This window comes from Lasioglossum baleicum, chromosome 16 (assembly GCF_051020765.1).
Source record: "Lasioglossum baleicum chromosome 16, iyLasBale1, whole genome shotgun sequence".
Classification (NCBI taxonomy): Eukaryota; Metazoa; Arthropoda; class Insecta; order Hymenoptera; family Halictidae; genus Lasioglossum; species Lasioglossum baleicum.
The window spans coordinates 6,771,343-6,793,432 of record NC_134944.1 but is presented as its reverse complement, the minus strand read 5'-3'; the positions used below and the strand labels follow the sequence as shown (position 1 = coordinate 6,793,432).

The 22,090-nt window shown below is 35.7% G+C and overlaps 2 protein-coding genes across 5 annotated transcripts; both read right to left on the bottom strand.

Moving 5' to 3' along the window:
• Nucleotides 1-9: 9 nt before the first annotated feature.
• Nucleotides 10-10,108, bottom strand: LOC143216954 (uncharacterized). 2 transcript variants are annotated; one of them, XM_076440553.1, is made up of 8 exons: nt 9,468-10,106; nt 8,739-8,966; nt 8,493-8,628; nt 5,043-7,032; nt 4,898-4,956; nt 4,744-4,812; nt 3,919-4,037; nt 10-2,424 (listed from the first exon to the last, which is right to left on the bottom strand). In XM_076440553.1, exons 1-8 carry the CDS (start codon nt 9,552-9,554, stop codon nt 2,419-2,421), a joined length of 2,694 nt encoding a protein of 897 aa, XP_076296668.1. In that variant the 5' UTR covers nt 9,555-10,106; the 3' UTR covers nt 10-2,418. The 2 variants fall into 2 exon arrangements, with proteins under 2 accessions (XP_076296668.1, XP_076296667.1); XM_076440552.1 differs by having other exon boundaries at nt 10-4,037; nt 9,468-10,108.
• A 508-nt stretch (nt 10,109-10,616) lies between these two features.
• Nucleotides 10,617-21,810, bottom strand: Tango10 (transport and golgi organization 10). 3 transcript variants are annotated; one of them, XM_076440530.1, is made up of 4 exons: nt 14,536-15,829; nt 13,918-14,164; nt 13,707-13,847; nt 10,617-12,773 (listed from the first exon to the last, which is right to left on the bottom strand). In XM_076440530.1, the coding sequence occupies exons 2-4, from the start codon at nt 14,014-14,016 to the stop codon at nt 11,514-11,516; spliced, it is 1,500 nt and encodes a 499-aa protein (XP_076296645.1). In that variant the 5' UTR covers nt 14,017-14,164; nt 14,536-15,829; the 3' UTR covers nt 10,617-11,513. The 3 variants fall into 3 exon arrangements, 2 of the variants coding, with proteins under 2 accessions (XP_076296645.1, XP_076296646.1); XM_076440531.1 differs by lacking the exon at nt 14,536-15,829 and adding an exon at nt 14,393-14,529; XR_013010686.1 differs by lacking the exons at nt 10,617-12,773; nt 13,707-13,847 and adding an exon at nt 21,182-21,810 and having other exon boundaries at nt 14,014-14,164; nt 14,536-21,019.
• Nucleotides 21,811-22,090: the final 280 nt, after the last annotated feature.

Genomic DNA, 22,090 nt, shown 5'->3' with positions numbered 1-22,090 from the left:
CCTAGTTACGACAAAAATATTTTATTCTTTATTCTTCTGAAATAAGAGATTTTTATTTGTTTTAAATAATACGTCAACTAAATATTATCGAAATCATTTCATATTAATACTTGAGGTTCTTGTTCCGTTATCTCTACACGATCTATATGCCTATTTGTGTTACTTTGTAAAAAAATTGTAAGTACAAATACACAATCATATAAACAGTACGGTTGTACAGAATAATAATTCACGCAGTAAATTGCAGATGGTGTCAAATTGCGAATCGCATTATTACAAATTTTCGTATACATACTGTAAAACACAGCACGCCTGATTAAAAGGAACAGCTAATATTTAAATAAAAATATGGAAACACTGTTTTCAGTTTTCCTTGTAGCACTACCTGCACCCTACTTAAAGATATCGTGTTCTCTGTCTTGTTGTTCCATCTGTATTTACTGCATCGTGTACAAAATTAGTTTAAATAAATCAAACATTATAACAATAACAATTAAATTTACGGAATAACCAATTTTATTATAGAATAACACCAGTGGATATTTGTAAGATAATTAGAACAGGACACAAGACTTCATGTTATTCTTTCTCTTTTAAAAAACGTTTGAAATGTTTTCGTGTATATATTATAATTATTCGTAAAATCTATCACATCCTTCGATTAATTTGGCTATGATGAATTCCGTGTTATTCTACAATAAATGGCTCACTTATTCTTAATAAGGCAGTAAAAGTCTTTCTGGATATCACATTTTTAATGATAGATAATGTCAACAGTTTTAAGTCTTTTGAGCTATTCAACAATATCGTGTCTACTTAAGAGTGGTGTGTGTAGTCAACTCTCAGAGTTGATATTTGTAAATACATGCGTCAAAGCATATATAAGAGAAAAGTTACAGCGGTTTGTGGTCTCGCTAAAACAAAGCATTACGTTAGTTTTCCTAATAGATGCTTAAGAGTAATCTCTGCAGTATGAGAACTAAATATAAATCATAATACGCATTATATAATTTGATTTGAAAGGTAGCTCTCTAAATTTCTTCATATCAGTATATATATACATGCCTCGAATTTGTCGAAAATATTCTCGTAATACGTTTGATATAAAAATTTCTATCAAAAGAAGCTTGTATAAATATGTACGTGTGTTTTTCCGTTTTTTCCTTTTTTTTTTATTGAATTAAAAGTAACATTTACACTCTCATAAATACTATGTAGCATACCACTGTAAGTATCAAATATATTATCTGAAATAATCTACATTTATACTTGTCAATGTACTGGCTACTAGATGAACATATTGGTAATATAAGTTGGTGATGTACTTGATACGCATTTTACAGGCTACTTGTTAAAAAATAAAAAGTAGACAGGAGGTCTGCTAATAGTCCGTAGTTACTATTGGTAAAACCTTAAATATGAAGAAAGAGTGATTTAAAAGTACAAGGAGACACGAAAAGTAAATATTTTTAAATCTCCCCCTGCCCTCCCTCGAAAAAATTAAGTTAAAACATTATCACAATGTTCTAATATCAATATTGTACACGACCCTTGATTAGTCAACTCTTGAAAACAGTAGCATTGTAAATTGTACATGTAGCTGTGTCTAAATTTTTTGCAGAAATATCCTGATATTATGCGAATCTAATCTCAGACTGTAGAACAACAGACTCGAAACGAAAATGTTCTGTTAAAGCACACTGTGTTTTTTCTACAATTATAGAAAATTGATGCTTCTTACTTCTCAAACGGTACAATGTAAAAAATATATATATGTATATATATATATATATATATTTCAGTAATATCACTCTTGTTTTCTCTATCGGCTATGTTACACAGTACATATTCGGTGCCTTAATAATTATTAGTTTAATTTACACAATATACATGGTTCTCTTATCTTCTCGTTCTGCACACGCTCACGTTAACAATATAATTCCTATGTACAACTGATCATCGATCCTCTCTGTTTTATACAGATCTGTATAAAGCAATAAGTATGCTTAGGTTTACAGAAGATAACTTTGGGATTATTAATTGATTCTTATTTATTAAATGAGTGACTGATGTAAATTATTTACAAATACACAACAAATGATTTAATATAAACACATGTAATTAACTATCTACGACAACGCTTAACAATGAATAATTAAATACAATCCATACATAAAGTATTTCTGAAATTTGTTTTTCTTTTTTTTGTTGTTTTATCGGATTCTAGGATCTTACTTTTTCATTTCCTTGTTCGCTAGGTCACACTTCAAATGATAATAGATACTTCTCCACATATATATATAATATATATATGGACTTTTAATCTTCCTAGGCTGACAATAAAATAGAAGGTAAGATGAACAGCTATGCACTCTCTTCGTATAAATATGTATGTAATCTGGAGAACACACGTTTACCCTATTCCTAAACAAAAAAAACACAGATAATGTTTTCCCCCTTCCTAGCGAATAGTATGCTGATTTTGAAACAAAAACTCTAAAACTAAGAATTGTTGCTTGCCCTAAGTTTGATCTACTCTTGTTGAAAACTAATGTAAAACTGTTAAGACTTCAGTTTTTCTATGACACCTTTTATAGGAACATTAAACGCAAGAGACACCGTTAAATGAAAATGTTTCTTTCTCTCCTCGACTGCCGCGTATTCATTTGGCGTAATCATTTCTTTGGAACAGAATTGTTCAGAGTATAAATGCTACAGATAATATCGAGTGGACACGGTTCTTCTCTCTGACAAAGAGAGGTCCTCCAGCGTAACAAGGATTTTTATATTTCATATTGATAAACGGTTATTCAGATTTCGATAATAAAATATTCGACATTCTGTAACCTGCTCTTATTTAAATCTAAAAAGAACGTATGTCATAAATATCTAATTAAAAAAAGAAAGCTTTAGATTATGCATCAGACACTTTCATTGCATCCTAAAATCATCATTCGCGTAGTTCATGCTTTATAAAGTAAATATTTCCGCTGTACAATAAAATGCGTCTGCTAGTTCAACATTTTAACAGCTACGACACCTTCAGTCCTTTCCTTGCGAGAAGAATAAATATTGAAACACTTTGGAGCCACCGATTTCAAAGCGGAATAAGATACCTATTCGCTAATTGCTATTTCAATAGAAAATAGTTTTGGTTTGCGTCGTTCTATTTATCGAATTCTCACCGATGAATCATCGAGATTTTGTCAAATAAAAAATGGACATACAATGCGGACATCTTTCGAGAACACTTATGACAATAAGGGAGAGTTGTCTACATGATATTAATCTCTTAAATCGTACCTCATCCATACCTTCGTGATTAATAAACTTAAGAAAAGTATATACCGATAAAAATCTAAAATAAATGAGCAATAAGAAACACAGGGGAAAAGTTTCCAAATTGCATTCTAGTTTGTGCATGCTACAAACATTTAAAAATATCCCGAAACGATCGATTAGCACACATTCTTACGAACTGTCCAAAAATTGTCTTACGCTATTCAAATTGGAATACTTTCCGAAGTCAAAAGACGAAAGATTTTAATCGAATACAAAATAAAATCTTATATAATTCTTATCGTTAAAAACAAAAATTTTTATATGGCTTCATTATTTTGTTTATATACACTCCAACTAAATTTACTATTTTCTTTTAAATATATTTAAGTATGCGAGATATCAACGATTATTCAAGACGTTTAAATTATTGTAGGCAATTGGTGTAACAAAATAAAAAATATTGAGATAGATTACATTCCTAATTACTTAAAGTATCACAATATCAGAACCATATGTACATATTGTTCTTATGAGAGAATTCAAATACGTGAATTGTGTATACATTGTAAGTTGCAATCGTTATTATTATAAAGCATTTTCAATATTTGTTAGAGTCAAATTGACTTTGTGTTTTACCTTGCGACCCTGCCTCTTCGATGCTTTCCGTGAGATTTTAGATTCTCTGGTATCTTGTACTTGTTTCCCAAGTCCCAATCTAAAACGCACAGGCACCTTTGAGTCCAGGGTAGTTTCTTCTGCAAGCAAACAGTAATGATTAGAGTCAAGTTATTTCTTAACTATTGAAACGTTAAGATTCTCATCAGCCTCCATAAACCAACGTTTAGCACAGCACTAGTAAAATCTATTTGAATTAAAACCAGGGACTTAATACCGGTAAAATTTCCATACCTGTATTATGCCAAGAGGCTGTACCGAAACCGATATAATACCGAAACGGATGAAAACCGAAATCGTTAAAATACCTGTTTCGGTATAACCGGTATTCTACCGAAACCGAAATAAATATAAAGGAATACCATGCAAAGGATGTCCCAAATAAGAAACTGCGTGCCACTTACCCCAGAACCATTAAGAAGCACAATCACCTAAACTATTTCAATATAAAACCGTGCGAAAGAACAATGCAAGCACAAGTCCGAATTCAGGTAAACTCCCAGTTAAGTGATTTTTAGACATATTTAATAATTACATTTGATAAATATATTTTATTATTGAAATTTACTAAAATTTGTATCAACATCAATCATTAATAAGACATGTGAGTCGCGGAATACCTTGTTTATGGTCGTGAAGCAGTTAATGTATCCTATATATAGGAAGAACCGAAATTGTTACCGGTAAATATAATATATGCAAATATACCGGTATAAGTCCCTGAATTAAAACCCCTTACTGATAGAATTGGTTAAACATACAAAAAATAATACAATAGATACAAACCTTCCGAATCATGTAACTCAGGTATTGAACGGTGAAGAACAGTTACCCTTCGAACTTCTTTTTGGCCAGCTGTAAAAAAGAATCTCTATGATTCGAATTCGGAAATATTTACATATAAGAAATACAAAAATTTAAATCCATGTGTATCACTTACATTTATCATCTGCTTTAATTAAATGTCTTTGATTCGTTTTCGCATTACTTTTAACAACTCTGGAAAATAGAAAAAGACAATGAATAAGGACACGGAAACGGTGTATCTTATGAAATCAATATTTTATAAAACAACATTAACTCACTCATTAACAACGCCTTTGAATGCAGACTGTACTAATCTCGCAGACTGGATCGGTACTGTCCTATTCAATCTTTCAGCTCGTCTTCTACTCAGCTCGGTTCTCAAGTCACTTTCTTCGTCAACCGTGATGTCCTCGAAAATCGCGTCCATATCGTCGCTCGGTCCGTCCGAGATAATGTCCTTCCGCTTCTTACACTTCTTATCCTTCCCGATGCGCTCGGACAGTGGTAGTTCGCTCTTCAACTTTCCCACTTGATACAATTCCTTGTCGCGCTTCTTCTTCTTCTTCGAGGTCCTATCTTTCTCGGTCTTCTGCGGTTCTATCTCGACACACGAGTTCACGGTGCTTGTGATCGCTATGGGAGAAGTATTCTCCATACTCTCCTCAAAGTCTTCGAAATCGTAATGAGTATCTAAACACAAATCCGTCTCCTGAACATCGAACTCCTCTGGAGCTGGAGTTTTGCTCACAGTCTTCTTTAAATTCTGCTGTTCTCCCTCGACAAGCTCTATCTTCTTGATCGTGTTCTCCTGTTTGCTCAGCTTGATCTTTTTGTTCGCGTTCACAGGATCTATAGGCTTCGAACATTCGAACTTCCTTCGCCTAGCTTCCAGTACAGGATCGGTGATCGGCTCGGTAGCCTCCTTCTCGGTAGCAGCAACTTTCTCCAAATTTTCCTCCTTTTGTTTCTTCACACGGTTCGCCTCGGGCGATATCCTAGTCTTTAGCGTCGGAGAGGACTCTTTTCCATACAACGGACTACCACCGTCCTCTAAACTGACCGATCTCTGCCTCGCGTGTTTGCGAGGCGGCTCTTTAGGCGACCACCTGGGCGATCTCCGTCTTCTAGGCGAGAGACGAGGCGAATTTCTTGGCGACGACCATGGCGACGTGTGCGGTGACAATCTAGGCGACCTGGACCTCGGAGATGCTCTTCGCGGCGACAATTTCGGCGACAACGGACGCGAGAAGCCTCTTCTTGGCGACAGCCCTGGCGACTTCGATTTCGGCGATGTTCTTCGGCAAGGCGATACTCCTCGCCTCGGAGACAGTTTAGGCGATCTCGATCGTAGAGGTGACTTAGATTGCGGCGATAGCTTCAGAGGAGAATATTTGGGAGAACGTGACCGCGCCAGCCTCGGCGATTTCGTGATCGATGATTTAGGCGAACGTATCGGCCTCGGGGATTTCGAGTGTCTCGGCGATCTGCCTCTCGAGGAGGATTTCTTGATCGGCGATCTTCTGATCGGAGACCTGTTCGGTGATCTACGCGGAGACAATCGTGGCGATCTGGATCGCGGCGACAACTTTGGTGAACGTGAACGAGGCGAATATCGCATCGGTGATTTTCGAGGTGATCTATACCTGGTTAGTTCTCGTTGGGACTTCTTCGCCTGTCTGATCGGAGATCTTCTGGGAGATCGCCTTGGTGATTTCTTTCGCGAGCGTGACCTCGGTGACAGGGATCTACGTTTCTGCGAAATTCGGTTGACGTGTGGAGACATGGATCGTCTTTCATTTTTTAAACTCGGGATCGGCAGGGATGGACTGTAGCACTCTTTTCTATTACTGCTACTACCGTTGTCCTCTGTTCGTATTTTCTGATTTATAATCCTGCTTGCCTCCTCCTTTTTCATCGCTTCCTTGCTTCCCTTTTTGTTGTTTTTCTTCTCTTTTCTTTCGGAAGGCTTGTCGACGTTCATTTCTCGCTCCATTTCATCCATCAGACGCTCTAAACTATCCTCCTCTTCGAGGTCAGCCATCAAAAGGATGTCGTCATCGTCGTCGTTAGTATCACCTTGATCCTCCTCCGTTTTCTTCGAACTTTCCGCTGTCTCTACCGGGCTCTCCACCGCTGCCGAAGATGATTCGACTTGCGCGTCGCTCGTTCCGCTAATCTGCTTTATCGAGTTTGTGTTTATTTGATCTTTGTTGTCTTCGTCGTCCGAACCACTTCCGCTGTCTTTGAAACGATGGAATTTTGATACTTCTGAAAACATTATTCGGTCGTGTGATTATTTTAGATCGAATAATTACTACAATTACAGGAAGTATTGGGTTGGAACGAAACTTCGTAGAGTTTTTAAATTACAATTAAAAGCTATAAAATTCAGGTATTTATTCATAGATTTATTCAATAACATATTTTCCATTCTGTTCTATTACTTTTTGCCATTTCCGAGGTAACTTCTCGTGTTATTGAATAAACATATGGATAAATACCTTAATTTTATCTTCGATTTTTAATTTGAAAACGCTACGGACTTTTTTCCAACCTAATATGTTTCTTGGGACTTGATACCGGTAAAATTTTCATAGCGGTATTATTATGCCAACAGGTTGCACCGAAACTGAAATAATACCGAAACAGATGGAAACCGAAATCGTTAAAATACCTGTTTCGGTATAACCGATATTCTACCGAAACCGAAATAGATACAAAGGAATACCCCAAATAAATAGGAACTGCGTGCCACTTACCCCAGAACCATTAAGAAGCACAATCACCTAAACTATTTCAGTATACACAATATAAACACGTTCCATCATAAAACCCTCCGTGCGAGGGAACAATGCGAGTTCGAATTCAGGTAAACTACGTTATAAAACGTCATAAAACTAATTAAGCCAAACACCTTCCAGATATACCTCCCAATCAAATGATCTTTTCAAACATACAGGGTCTGTTCGGAAAGTAATGCGACCACATGTTTTAAAAAAAATCTATTAAACATACGGGTACAAACCTTTAAATTTCTTCAAAGTAGGATCCTTGGACGTTGACACATTTTTTCCAGTGCGATTTCCATGCTTTGTATGCTCCCTGGAAGGCGTTTTTTGGAACTTCTCGTAGTACCCTCGTCACAGCCTCTATGACGCGTTCCACGCTTTCAAAATGGCATTCTTTTAGCACATTTTTAATTTTTGGAAACAAGAAGAAGTCAGCAGGAGAGTCAGGACTGTACAGGGGTTGAGGAAGTGTTGTGAACCAACTAAGAAGTACCGTTTACTGTTTTCCCCGTAATCTACGGAAAAGTTTTGGTTGGAAGTACTCGACGAGGCTGCGACGAGAGTACTACGAGAGGCTCCAGATAACACCTTCCAGGGAGCATACGAAGCATGGAAATCGCGCTGGAAAAAATGTGTCGACGCCCAAGGATCTTACTTTGAAGAATTTTAAAGGTATGCACTCATATGTTCAATAGATTAAAAAAGAAAAATGTGGTCGCATTACTTTTCATACAGACCCTGTATTTAATAATTACACACACACACACACACACATTTGATAAATATATTTTATTATTATTAATGAAATCTACCAAAATTTGTATCAACATTCTGATAATTCGGTTTGTATAACAGTTAGGAAGAAATAATCATAAAATACTGCTATGATACTGGTATAAGTCCCTGCTTTCTGGGATGTATGCGCAATGTTTTACGTACCTACTGAATGAGATTTTACACATGGTGCAACCTCATCTATGGGACAAGCTGAATCAGTCTGTTGAAGTAGTGAAGGTTCGTCTACAGGAACTATTGCTATCAAGTTTGGATTCCGTGGACTTTGGTAATACAAATTCTGTAATCGATATAATATAATACGATACAGTACGAATTCACATTCTCTTTCGCAATTATATTATTGGTTGTAACATAAATTATACAATGTAAAAACTAGTGAGTACTTACGCCATTCTGCCGCTTCTGCAATTGATTAGGAAAATACCCTCTTCTTAGAGGACGCTGACTCTTGTATGGTGGCCGAGATGTTTGTGTAATTTCTGGGATTACTTTCTGCAGTTGCGGCGGGGATTGTTTCTTATAATGTACAGTATCTTTAGCTCTTAAAGACTGAAGTGCTGCAAGCCGCAGTGCATCTAAATCTTCGTCGTCTTCGTCGTCGTTCTTTGTACTTTGCTGCAAAGACAAATCGATGGATTTGAAAACAAAAACTGAAATGACCTATATATATATATATCGCAAAGAAAAATAATTGCATTCGACTACGGTCGACTACAAATTTGTGTACGATGGATACACATAAAGCGCAAGGTAGCTAAATTTAGAAGCTAATACAGAGGATAATGATATGCAAAAATTTGTTTAAATAAGCAAACGTTTGTGTCTAATACTTCGACAAAAATATCGTTTTATGTTTATAGTGACACGCTTTTTATCTGAATGTTTTCGTGACGATAAATACGCGAATGTATAATATTTTCTTGATCGTATCGTACGAAAAGACCACTGTAAAAACATACATATAGTATTTAGTAATCTTTAAATGACTATGAAACGATATTTTCTGCATAATTTGTGACAGCGTTATATCACGTATAGAATCCGCGATATCGTTCGTTCACGAACAAAATATTCGAGTAGGTTTTCTGTGATCTGTAAAATCGCATTTGAGCTTACCTTTTGGCGATAATCCATTTTATCCGAGTTACAATTGTGGAAAAACTTGTAATTATCACTAACAACACAAAAGTCCAACGATTGCATGAATAACTATATAATAATCACGTTCGTGTACGATTCATCACAGAGGCAATTACATTTTCGGTTGCTGCTACATTACAGAAAACAAGTATTTTTTTTCGCTCAGGTTTTTAATAATTGTAAATTTCAGGGATAATGCTGCACACTTTGTTGCCCCCCACCACACGTAAATAAAAATGGCGTAGGTATCCATAAAATCAAAGGTCCCCGAACTACAGTGTCACATAAGATGCGCGACGAATTACCAGTTTTATGATTAATATTACATATCCTCATAATAAATAATACTGTTCTACACACATTCCCGAGGAATCATATTTGCTCACGGATCACGATCGCTCTGTTACAATATTAATCGATAAGTAAATTTAGAGGAGAGGAGCGTTTAAATTTAGTAAAGCGAGGCGAATAACATTTGTTCACTTCGTGAAACTTCGCGAAAGCAAGCAGCACCAAGTAGCACGCTGCTGCGCTGCACAACGCTGTGACGAAATGCGAAAGATACTGAAAGATACTGAGTGCACTCGTCTATATGCCTGATTGGGAGCGAAACTGGTGCCTCTATCGGCGTAGAGGTGAACTAATTGTAAGAATAAAGTTAATTTTTCGATAACTTGCAACAACTTCGTGAAGCGAAGAAGCAATATTTTTTGATAATTTTTCTATTCAATTATTCTTTGTATTATTGCGCATCTTCGTGCAGAGCCCTTTTTTGTAATTTGGCTTTTGAAACTTTATGAACAACAAAAGTGTATGGTTTTATAGAAGAAATTTTTTTCTGTACACTTTTCCCAAAAAAAGGCTCTGTACGAAGATGCGGAATAGTACCAATTAACTACTAGATCGAAATATTACGTATTTGTAACAAACGAAATTGCAATTGCTATGCTATTTCCGATAGGAGTTTCGCCTCCATTATTCTCGTGCTCTGTGCTCTTGCGAGAAGCGACGCTTCCATCTATAATCTATAACATGAAGTTCTGGAACTATCATGACGCGCTCATAGCGCCATTTTTGAATTTCAACGACGCATTCATGAATTATTAAATAATCAGCAGAAAGAGCCAGATTTCGTATTTATTTATTTCCTCGTCGGGAACGAAAACAATAGCCTCCTATGTCTTTCGAAAGATCTATGTATCATTTTAACATTAAACATATTAACGGAAAGGTTCAGACACCATTATTTTCGACGTCCCTTTATAAATTGTAAAGTCTTTTATTAAGATTTACGGTTCTCGTATATAAAATAACTTCAAAATACCAAAAATAGAAAAACTTCAAGACAAACTTTCTATTTTAGATAAGAACATACATCTGGTCATAAAAAATGCGTTTCCATTCTTCCTCTCATTGTCAGTCGTAGATCGCGAATCGCACAAGTTAAATATATATTACACTAATGTTTCGTACGTAACGATAATTGGGAATACTTCTTTGTAACAATGCTAGTAAAATACCTTAAGTTTAATATCGTATAATAAAATAATGTTCTTGCACAACCGCATAAGAGTATCTACTGTAAACAATGTTGTTCCTCAGTATTCTTCTTTTTTTTTGTAGTAGATTGTTTAGTACGAACCAAATATAATATACGTGTGTGTGTGTACATATGCATATATATATATATATATATATATATATATATATATATATATATATATATATATATATATATATATGTGTGTATATGTTCTAATAATTTATTACGATAATCTTTTCATATATAACATTTCATGTACAAGATCGAATCATTCGCCGGCAAAGAAAGGCAACTAAACCAAAAAAACATACAATATCAGTTACACGCGCGTAAAATCATTATCAAAACTTTAATATAAAATCGAATGATTTTAGAAATATACAGGTGGATTTTCGGTGTAACGAGAAAAATCAACAGAAAATAAGTGGCAACAACGAACCCGAGACAGAACGTAATAAACAAACCAAAGGCATCGTATTCTAGTTAGCTGGTGATATTACAATGTGCAATTTGAACATGTCTTTGTTTGGCCCTACTAAATAAGGAGACAAAGTTTCCGGCGGAGAACCCTGTTGCGGATTGAGCTCCTCGAATGGCAAGAGATCTTCTAAATTAAGAACACGTTCTTCCTGACTAAATCTATGTATGACCTCGGTCACTCTCGTAATATGTTCGACACCGTCTTGCAGACCATAAATTAGTACGCCTATTTTGACACGCATATCGGTTTGGTCGTTTATCGGTGGTTCTTTGCAGGTGAACGACAATCGGACCGATCGTTTGATGTGCTCGGGCATCTCGACCGTGCCCTGCCACACAATTAGAAAAAATTTCTTGAACCAAACTCCTTTCGGATATATGTCTACGACCCATTCGCACACACGATCGCCGGCGTATTCCGCCAGACACGAGTGACTCGAGAATACGAGTGTCCTGGTATGATAAGACGGTAAACTATGAAAGTTCTCTATAGTAAGCAGCGAACTGCATGTATCGACGGTATACAATCTCGGCTCGAATAACAGCGCGCCGTCTTCCTCGTTCATACATATTTCTCTGATCCTGTGCAGCTGATTCGAGTGGAACGACATCCCGATGGACAAACGTTCGACAAAGAATTCTTTATACCTCTGCGTCAACGGGGACAGCAACAATTCCGCCAGCTGTCGAGGAGACATCATCGGAAACCTGACCGGAGTCATCACAGTAATCACCAATTGTTTGATCGTCACCTTGAACTCTTCAGCCGACAATTGCGTTTTCAAACGAGCCGTCTGATGATCCAACCAAGACTCTAGGCACTTGTACAATGTCATCTCGTCCTTTATCACTAGACTACTCTGGTGCAGCAACGACACCAGATTGTCGAGATCGATGTTCCCGAAATCGGCGGTCTTGAATACCAACTCCAAGTTCCATTTGATGAAATTTTGACACGCCTGTGTAATATTGTGATGGCCACAGTTCGAGGTGTACTGGAGCCACGACGCTAAAGTGCAATGTATGGCAGCTAACGCTATGTGATTTTGCATGTAGTCGAGGCACAGCGATATTAAATCTCTCACGTTATACTTATCTGCTAGAGATAGTATTGGCAGAACAACACCGCAATTGATTCTTATTTGACCGGTGTAAAAATATCGTAAAAATTCGCTGAATATCGGTGCGCACTGCGGTGTTTCTTGCAGCGTTACTCTGCTCTCTTGAGATTCGCTCCATTGCGGGCTCATTAACATCACCTGCGTTCAAGAGAAATAGTGGATGAAACGTTAACGACTTGTTTGTTACATTCAGGGACTTAATACCGGTACGTAAAATATCGGTATCATTCCAGAAAGATGTGGAAGGTCTTTGGCTTATTGTTTTATGACGGCCATGGTAGATCGTCGGTGGTTAGTTTACCTGAATCGCATTGTTCCTTCGCACGGAGGGTTTTACGACGGAACGTATTTATTTTGTGTATACTGAACTAATTTAGGTGACTGTGTTTCTTGACGGATTTGGGGCAAGTGACACACTTTTATTTGGGGCACCCTTCGCATTGGAAAAACCAAGAAAATACCGGCCTTTATTGCGATTTCGGTAGTATTTCGGTTATATCGAAACCGGTATTGTAACGATGTCAGGTTTGTTTCATTTCGGTACTATTTCGTATTGTTTAGTATGAAAATTTTACCGGTACCTGTACTATGCAAAGGACGCCCCAAGTAAAAGGGATTACCTTAATTCTAGTTAGGTATACACAATATAAATACGTCCCGTCGTAAAACGAGTCTGAGTTCAGGGAAAAATCCACGGACTATCTACCATGGCCGTTATAAAACCTTCCAAAGACCTTTCAGATGCACCTCTCAATTAAGTGATTTTTAAACATATTTAATAATTACATTTGATAAATATTAGTAATAAAATTTACTAAAATTTGTATCAACATTAATTATTAACAGGACATATGTAAGTCGCGGAATACCGCGTTTAAGATCGTGAAGCAGTTAATGTATCCCATACATTGGAAAAACCGAAATTATTACTGGTAAAATTTGCAAATATACCGGTATTCCAATAATATTTCGGTTTCTATAATAGTTGGGAAGAATTAACCAAAAAATACCAATATTTTACGTACCGGTATAAGACCCTGGTTACATTCGAAGACATTGAGATCTACTCACTTGAAAAACATCGCTAGATGCGCAAAGTATAAGACGGTGTGCTGGATATTCTATACCATCCACAACAAGACAAATGTCATTCATAAGACGCTCCGCATAAAGCGTCGCTATCTTCAGTAGGACCGTACGTGAATTATCCACCTGTATCAAAAAATTATCATATTACCTTCCCTATAAAAGATTGAAGTTTGTTGAGAACATTCGCAACAACCTCTATCGAATCTGAATTTTCTGGTTCCTCTACATTTTTCGATACGGAACTTATTTCCTCCGTTTCCCTAGGAGTATCCATTTTACGAAACCCAGTCATTCGCCCAAAAGTATTTTGTCACATCTGCACATGTTTCCTTTGCCTGTCTTCGCTGTAATTTATCTTTCCACGCCGTTGCAAGAGTTGCCCGATAAAGCAAGCTTTAACATGCTCTCCATTGATGAATAGCAGTTTTGAAACAGAGTAACTGTAAAGGAAAAAATGTAGATATGTAACGACAGTGCACAGGCATGTATTTTGTTTATAATAAATAGGTATCGCTAAAACAGACGGGAAAACGTTGCAATGATGTACGTAAACGTACAATGTTTTCAAACGAAATGATAAATAATCGAATAATTATTACAGAAAAATTAAGAGTTTCATTTTTTATGACACGTAAGATGAAAACAAGATAAATTTTAGTTCATGTTACCTTTGTGAATTAGAAACTAGTACAGCATATGGAGTAACACTATAATTTCAAGTTAGATATGATAGCAACACTGTGTAAGATAATGTCAATAGATACTGTTATCATAGGCATGATTTATTAGAATTAATTGAAAAGGTTTTTACCGATTACTGTGATATACGAAGCTGCGAGTGAATTGTGAAATTATCCTTGTCATGTAAGGTTTCCTATCGAGTGACAGAATGATCCCTGTATCACGTAATTTTCGTAAACACCATTTTTTTTAATAATTAAACTTCATCGTATGGTATCGTCCTGAAATAAAAACTGGACTGATTTGAAAGTCAGTCGTATAAGTATACACACTAGGCATGGTGGAATTGATAGCAGCGGGCTCTGTTACGTCTAGCGGGAATTTCAAATTTATTTTGAATGTCAAAAATAAATATATTTCCACGGTTTTCTCACATTATTTACGATATCCAGAAGTTTATACATACATTCGAAAATTTTGATTAAATAAATGACACGCAATGGAAAGGATACGATAAAAAAGGATTGATAAAAAATTGAAAAGTCGAACAGAGTTATAAATGTTAGAAAAGTTTATTATACCATTTACACTCGTTTATTTCAAAAGGAGGCTGCCACATTCTATTCGATTCTATCGCTGAGAAATCTTATGAACTAAATTACACGATGTAAATATTGAAAATAACGCACTGTTCCTGCTACAAAATATCGAAGCCGTTGGTTAACAGGAATGTTTCAAATCAACACGTACACACATTACAAATTCGCGAGAATTCACAAAACAGGAACTTTTAATTGAATTGATGCTGGACTGATGAAACATTTTTTAATTGTTACTTCCCAGTACATTTCATAAGGCTTTTCCTATATACTAAGTTTTCACTTAACATTAAACCTACCACCACAGATCAAAATGACCAGATCCAGATTTATTATTTTACAATTATGGAAATAATAAAAATGATTTTATAAGAATTGATTGTATAAATATCTTTAGTAGTGCATCTTGTCATTTTTATAAGGGAATATGTCTATTTTTATAAGAGTACTTTTAAGGCTCGGTAGGTTTAATGTTAAAGCTTAGAGAGCACTTTGAGGTAAATGGTTCATGCAACGTCAAAGGCAGAAATGATTCTACATCATTTTTCTCTTTTGATTAAATAAAGGTCCGCATTTAATCTCCAAGAAAATGTATCCTATGGCACTGTGAGCTGTATCTAATTACACTATTTTTCCATTAAAAAACAATTTACTAGAAGAAATGATCAATAATATTCAGTTCCTTCTATCTTAGAAAACATGAACAAGCTCGTGAAAATATGCTTTCATAAAAATATGAATTAGATACGTTTTTTTATGTACAACATTCATAAGTACCTACACTGCAATCATTTCAGTTTCTTTATTTACAGTTGCAGCAATAGCTTTTGATAATTATATAAAACTCATAGTGCTCTCTGCTCTATGAAAGCTTTCTTTATCGCTTAATTCCTCGATATTACCATTGTTCAAGGAGAACAATTCACACGGGGACCTTTCACCCTCCTGTATCCTTCTCTCGCTACATTGTAAGATTACATTTTCCAGAGTACTTCCATTTTCGTTAAATTGTAAGATACTTGCAATTAGCTTCTCTACTATCCAAAGATACGAATTGGCCGACACATGAATCTTGACTTTATGTTCGAATGCTTGGTACTGGTGTTTGAATTCAATGTTGCACAACAAACATACCCTATCGTGAAACTTCAAATAGTGCAATCTGTAGGATTGCGTGTTTAAGAATTGCATTAGACACACCATACAATTAAAACCATTGTTTTTTGGATCGTTAAACCTTTGGTACTCGTATAGAGTGATAAGACGTTTTAGCCCCAGACGGTCTACCACATTTTGCTGAATGTCTTCTGCTCTGTTGTAGCTTAATTGTGCGTCAGTATTGTTTCCCGTCGAGTTGAAGTCGCTCGTAACAATGTGGCAATCCATTAGATGTTCAATTAACTCGTTCGCGATGTAAAGTCGATTGCAAAGTCCACACACTTCTGTATTAGTCTGGTGCCAATTTTCTAGATGGAACTTCATTTGTTTCCTTGTAAGACACACTATATTGCAAATTTTACATTTGATCATCTCTTCTGTATCAGACTCTAACGATATACTCGAGCTGCTAAATTTGTTCGAGAATATATTAGCTGCTTCTGCGGGCCTGTTTAAATCTGTTCTGTCCTCATTCACGGAACTAGTGGACTTATCATTTTCTGAAACATACTCAAAATCATCTCCGGTATTATCATTGCTATCGCTTTCAGTATCGCTTCCGGTATTGTTATCTTCACTGTTTAAATTGTATGGTAGATAATTCTGCGAACATACAGACGCATCTATAGAATTAGTTACATTATTACAATCGTTAGTCGGCGAATGCACGGATTGATGTTTCTCCAGCATATACTGTGTAAGAAAACTCGTTTCGCATACGTCACACGTATGTGGTCCTGCTGTCTCGAAATGATCATTTATATTATGTTGCGCTAAATATGTGCCGTTTATGAATTCCAGATTGCATCTCTTGCAAGTCCAAGAAGTGACGTTGGTGCACCTATGAATGTTCACCATCGCAACAGAAGTGAGAACTTTGTTGCAATTGTCGCAGACGTGGACAACAGTCACATCGTTGTGAACATAATATTTGTGACGTAAATAGTTTCGAATTAAAGCAAAGTTCTCCTTGCATAAATTACAGCGCCACTTTTTGTTCCGCTTGTTTATGCTACAGTCGTTAAGCATCTCGCAAATTACATTCTCGTATATTCTGCCCCCTTCTTCTCCTGTAGGAATGTTATCTTCGCTTCTTGAATTTTCATCGCCTTCTGTGGATACACTTTCTTCTGCGGTGTTATTATTGCTATGGTGTAGGTCAAGCAAATTCAATACTTCTCGATCTTCTAAGATAGAATCGTGTAACAAGAACATGTGCTCCTTCAATATTTCTTGAGAATTAAATTTAATGTCACATATTTTACATTGTATTTCTGTTTGCTCGTTGGACACAGCTCGCATGTCTCCATTACATGTAACATTAGGCTGATCCACATAATTTGTAAATAAATTATCCTTGGTTCTATTCTTTAAAGTTTGCTGTACAGTACTATCTGTTTTCAATTTTTTCGAAATATTTACATTACATTTAATAAATTGTTGTCTCTTTTCACCTGTTCTTACTGTTCTTGTACAATTTACATGTAACATACAATGAAAATCAAGTGCATTCTTTCCTTCCAACACCCTTTCTTCATTGGTATTGTCATGATCAGAATTCTTAAAATTTTCAGGAATTGTTTCCTCTGTTGTACGATTACATTCTGCTTCTTCTAATTTCTCCTTTAAAGCAGCAGGAGGTAATGCATCGTCATTGCGGTCGTATGACAAATGTATATTATTTTCAACTTTGCTCGGATCGTTGCCTAAACTTTCTTGTAATGTTTTCTCACTTTCCTTAGAGTTATCCGAAATTGTTGAATGTTTGGACACATGTAAAAGAAATGCGTATTCTCTCTTATAAACTTTAGTACAAATTGCGCATTGGTATGAATATGCTTTATGACGTGTTTTCGATTGCTTCTGGCTACTTTGATTATCAGTAGAATTTAAGTATGAATTTTCTATTTCTATTACTTCTTTCTGTTCCAATTCCGCCTTACTCGTTTCCACCTGGCTTTCTTCGGTATTTACATTCAAATTAGCATTATTTAATACATTTGTACTGTCTTGTACTCCATTAAGAAATTCTGCTGTGTTATCTACAGTCTCAGGAATGAGATTTTCGTTTAAAACATCGGTTTCTAAACTATCATCAATTTTTTTCGTTTTAGATGATTTCGGTGTATGCGGGATATTATGAAGAGAATGATGTATATGCATGACATGGCGTCTAAAACTAGTATGGTGTTTGAATGCTTTTAAACAACAACAACATTCGAACCTCGTGATCTCTGACTTCTTTAGGCTAAAATCGTTAATGTTAAAATCAATAATATCAACTGTATATTTCTTTTGTGTCTGCTTTCTCGACGTTTGCTCACATTGTAAATGTGCATCCATTAAATGCTGTTGGAAACGTGATAGAGAATAGATGTGCACATTGCAAAGCGTACATTCAATTTGTATTTTCTCGTCCTTCTTAAAATTTGTTTTCCCCGAAAATTGTTGCAAAAGATTAAAGACCTGTTTGCATTTACTGCAAATTGCTATTCTTTGTGGTACCCTGAGCTTTTGTTTTTTCTCTCTTATGAATCTCTCTAAAGTTTTTGCATTATTTACCTTTTTTATTTTGTTTTTCAAATAGAATTTATAAATGTTTTGTAATAATATGTTAGTCTGCAATTGAGAATCACGATTTTCTAACATTTCTCCTTTACCAACTTCATTATCTATTGATACCTTATGTTCATCTATTTCTAAATTCGAACTTTCAATTTCTGCATTGCTTTGTTCTGAAATAGTTTCATTAGAATGTGTATGTTCCTTATTTAATACTGACTCTTGACTTTCATTTAGCGAATGTTCATTTTCAGCAACTTGTTGACATTTCGTAAAATAATCCAACGAACTCAATGTATCGGAATTATCCTTTGCCATCTGTTCACTTAGCCTTCCTGCAATTTCCTGAGCTGAGCTCGTGCTTTCTTCTTTATTTTCACAGAAATCATGTTCGCCTTGGTCTTTACATTCCTTCAGATTGTTGTGCAGCCCGTCGAATTCGCCATTCTTTTTTATTTTGGTAACTGTACTGTACTGCTTACGAATAATAGTGCACTCTTCTGTGCTGTTATTTCTTACTGTATATTGCGCTTCTTTCTTCTCCGAAATTTTTATCTCCTTTTCAATATATTGTGGAGTACCTATTAATTGAATTAATTTAGCTAAAGAGAGATCCTCCAATTTGACTAATGGTACTATCAATTCCTTCTTCTGAGAATATTGATTTACCATAACTTTATTTTTATGTTTCTTTGTGATGGCTTTAAACGACTTTATTGATTTCGAAACAAACGTTTTCTTTGTTGTTTCGATAGCGTTACGTTCACATTTGTTTAACGAATCATCCTGTCCTTTCTTCCTTATTTCAATATGGCATTCCGATTCTATTATCTCTTTCTCCTTTATACTGTTGTGAACATTCATTTTCGAATTGTCGATTTTAACAGACTTATTCACTTTGTATTCATTTTTCTTGTTCACCTCCATAGAGATATCGCAATCGTTCTCTAAATTCGAGTCAACCAAATGTTGAAGATTGCTCTGTAAAATAGTTTTCGCAATGTCCGCGTTTTCTTGTAGTTGCGAAGTTAATCCTTGGTGTCTCTCTCTCCTACAACAATGTAAACCTCCCTGTTGTTTTCTATTGCCCTTGGTCGCTCTATCGATAGACGAATTAGTATCGTGCAAATTGCACGAGAACGTATCGGATTTACTATGAAAATGTGTTGTCATTTGCAAATTCTGTTGAAATATAGTTTCTTCTTTAACTTCGATCACATGTTTCTTTTCGTATGCGTTCTCTCGAGCTATCTGATGATTTACACTCCATGGTATACGCTCCATTTGCCCCATTGATCTTGTTTTCATACGTCTTCGGAACGGAACTATTACACAGTCTCCGTTAGACTCTAAAATCGAGTCCTCATTCTTCCTTGTTTCATCTATAGAACCTTCCAGTGTTCTATCGTATGCGAAATCAGGAACAATTATGTCAGTCTTTTCTCCAGAATTATTCTCGCCATTCTCGTCATGCGATTGAACAAGATTGGAATCTTTTCTTTTAATTTTCTTCATTCTTGATGCTATCAATGATGTCTTCCTTTTTACGATTTTACTTTTGGTAGCCTTCGGTTTCGAGATATCATTCGCTGGTGTACTTAAATGGGTATTTTCAGTCTGTAAATTATTCTGTTCTAACTCTTGCTTTGGAGGTACTAAATCTCGATTCGTCTTACTCGCGCAAGCCGTGTTGGTACTCTCAATGTTGTTCGTAGTTGTCGGAATATTATCCTTTTCATGAGAATACCCGAACACTACTTCCTTGAATTGTTTCTTTCTGGATTTGAAAGATTGACCAGCAATACCGTGCGACGAATCGCTACAGAAACTACTATCGAGTAATTTAGAATTACAATGCGAGATAGATGAATAATCTACAGATTGCGAAAAGCCATTGAAGTCCTTGTTGTAATTACTATCAATCGTATTAGATAACTGAAGTTTGCTCGAACTATTTTCATTCTGTTTCGATCTCAAACTCATAGACGCCTGTACATTCGGATCTTCCTTTTGTCTTTTCTTCATTTTGATAATATTATCGTGCAGTATCAACTTGTTATTCAGACTCACAGCATCTTGTTCTCGAAGTATGATGGTACCAGCATGATTTTTTGGATCATATAAGTTCTTCTTGTGTTTGGACACGTTCAATTTCTTCTTAAATATTTTATGGGATTCCAACTGGTTATCAAATTTCGATTTTACAAACTTCTTCATCGTGAATTCGTTGTCAACAATCAATACTATGGCTCCAAAAATTCTTCACATGATTAGTCTACTTTACGTACGATGAATCTAAAATTATATTATTTTTTGTTATTATTCACTCATACATTATTAAACAAACGCCACACCTTAATTACAGTACAGTAAGACTACATTCCTATATATCTATAAAGGAAACTTGTCCTAGCATTTACATTACTCAAACAACACAAATATAACATAAACATTTACCAGTGCGAGACGTTCTCGTGCCCCGAGAAGGTTTCCGTTGCAATCAGTACAATTATTCGTTAATTGAAACGAACAAGAGCTTCCTTACTCCGTTTCTTGTTTACGTCGAGTTGTGACAATTACTCCAAACACTAAGATTCACACCTTTCTGCTTGTACGGTTGGAACATGAATTAGTGTTATACAATTGTATACAATTAAGACGAATCCATGGCAAATGATGTATATGTACGGCTGAATATAACTGAATATAACGCTGTTATTTACTCGTGAGACGTTGTGAAAAACAGTGTCCCATCTATGTTATTGTTAACCTTGTAGGCGGGAATGCGGGAATGTTCTTCAAACGTCGACTTTAGTGAAGATGGCTTCCGTAGGTGCGCATTTCTATCCCTACCTTTTCTTTTCTCACGAATTGTGCAGAAACGATTTTTAAAATGGCGAGACACCTGTCGAAAATTTAAGTGTTCGTCGATTCGTCGCTTCAAAATTATTTAGCTAAACACGGAGGCTATTGTGGGCTATTGTCACTTTTGCAAGGGGTTACAGTTCGATTGAAATGTACGCATGCGTGAAGTCAGAGATATTCGAAACGCAGTAAATACATAATTTCATGAACTGAATATTACTATTATATATTACATTATTGTATAATTTTATAATAAAGTGAAAAGAACATTTTCAAAATCAGATACACAATTCTGAAGCTATATTCACGGCCGACGTACAAATTGCGTATATACGCTTGCGCACCAATGGTGAGATATTGTGCAATTTTCCCGTCCAAAACAGTTACACTACCTGCCGCCTGCCGGCTGCATGCACTACCGCTCAAAAGTAAGTATATATATATATATATATATGTATCTGGACTTTTTCTTTACAAATCGTAGTGAAAAATATTTAGAAC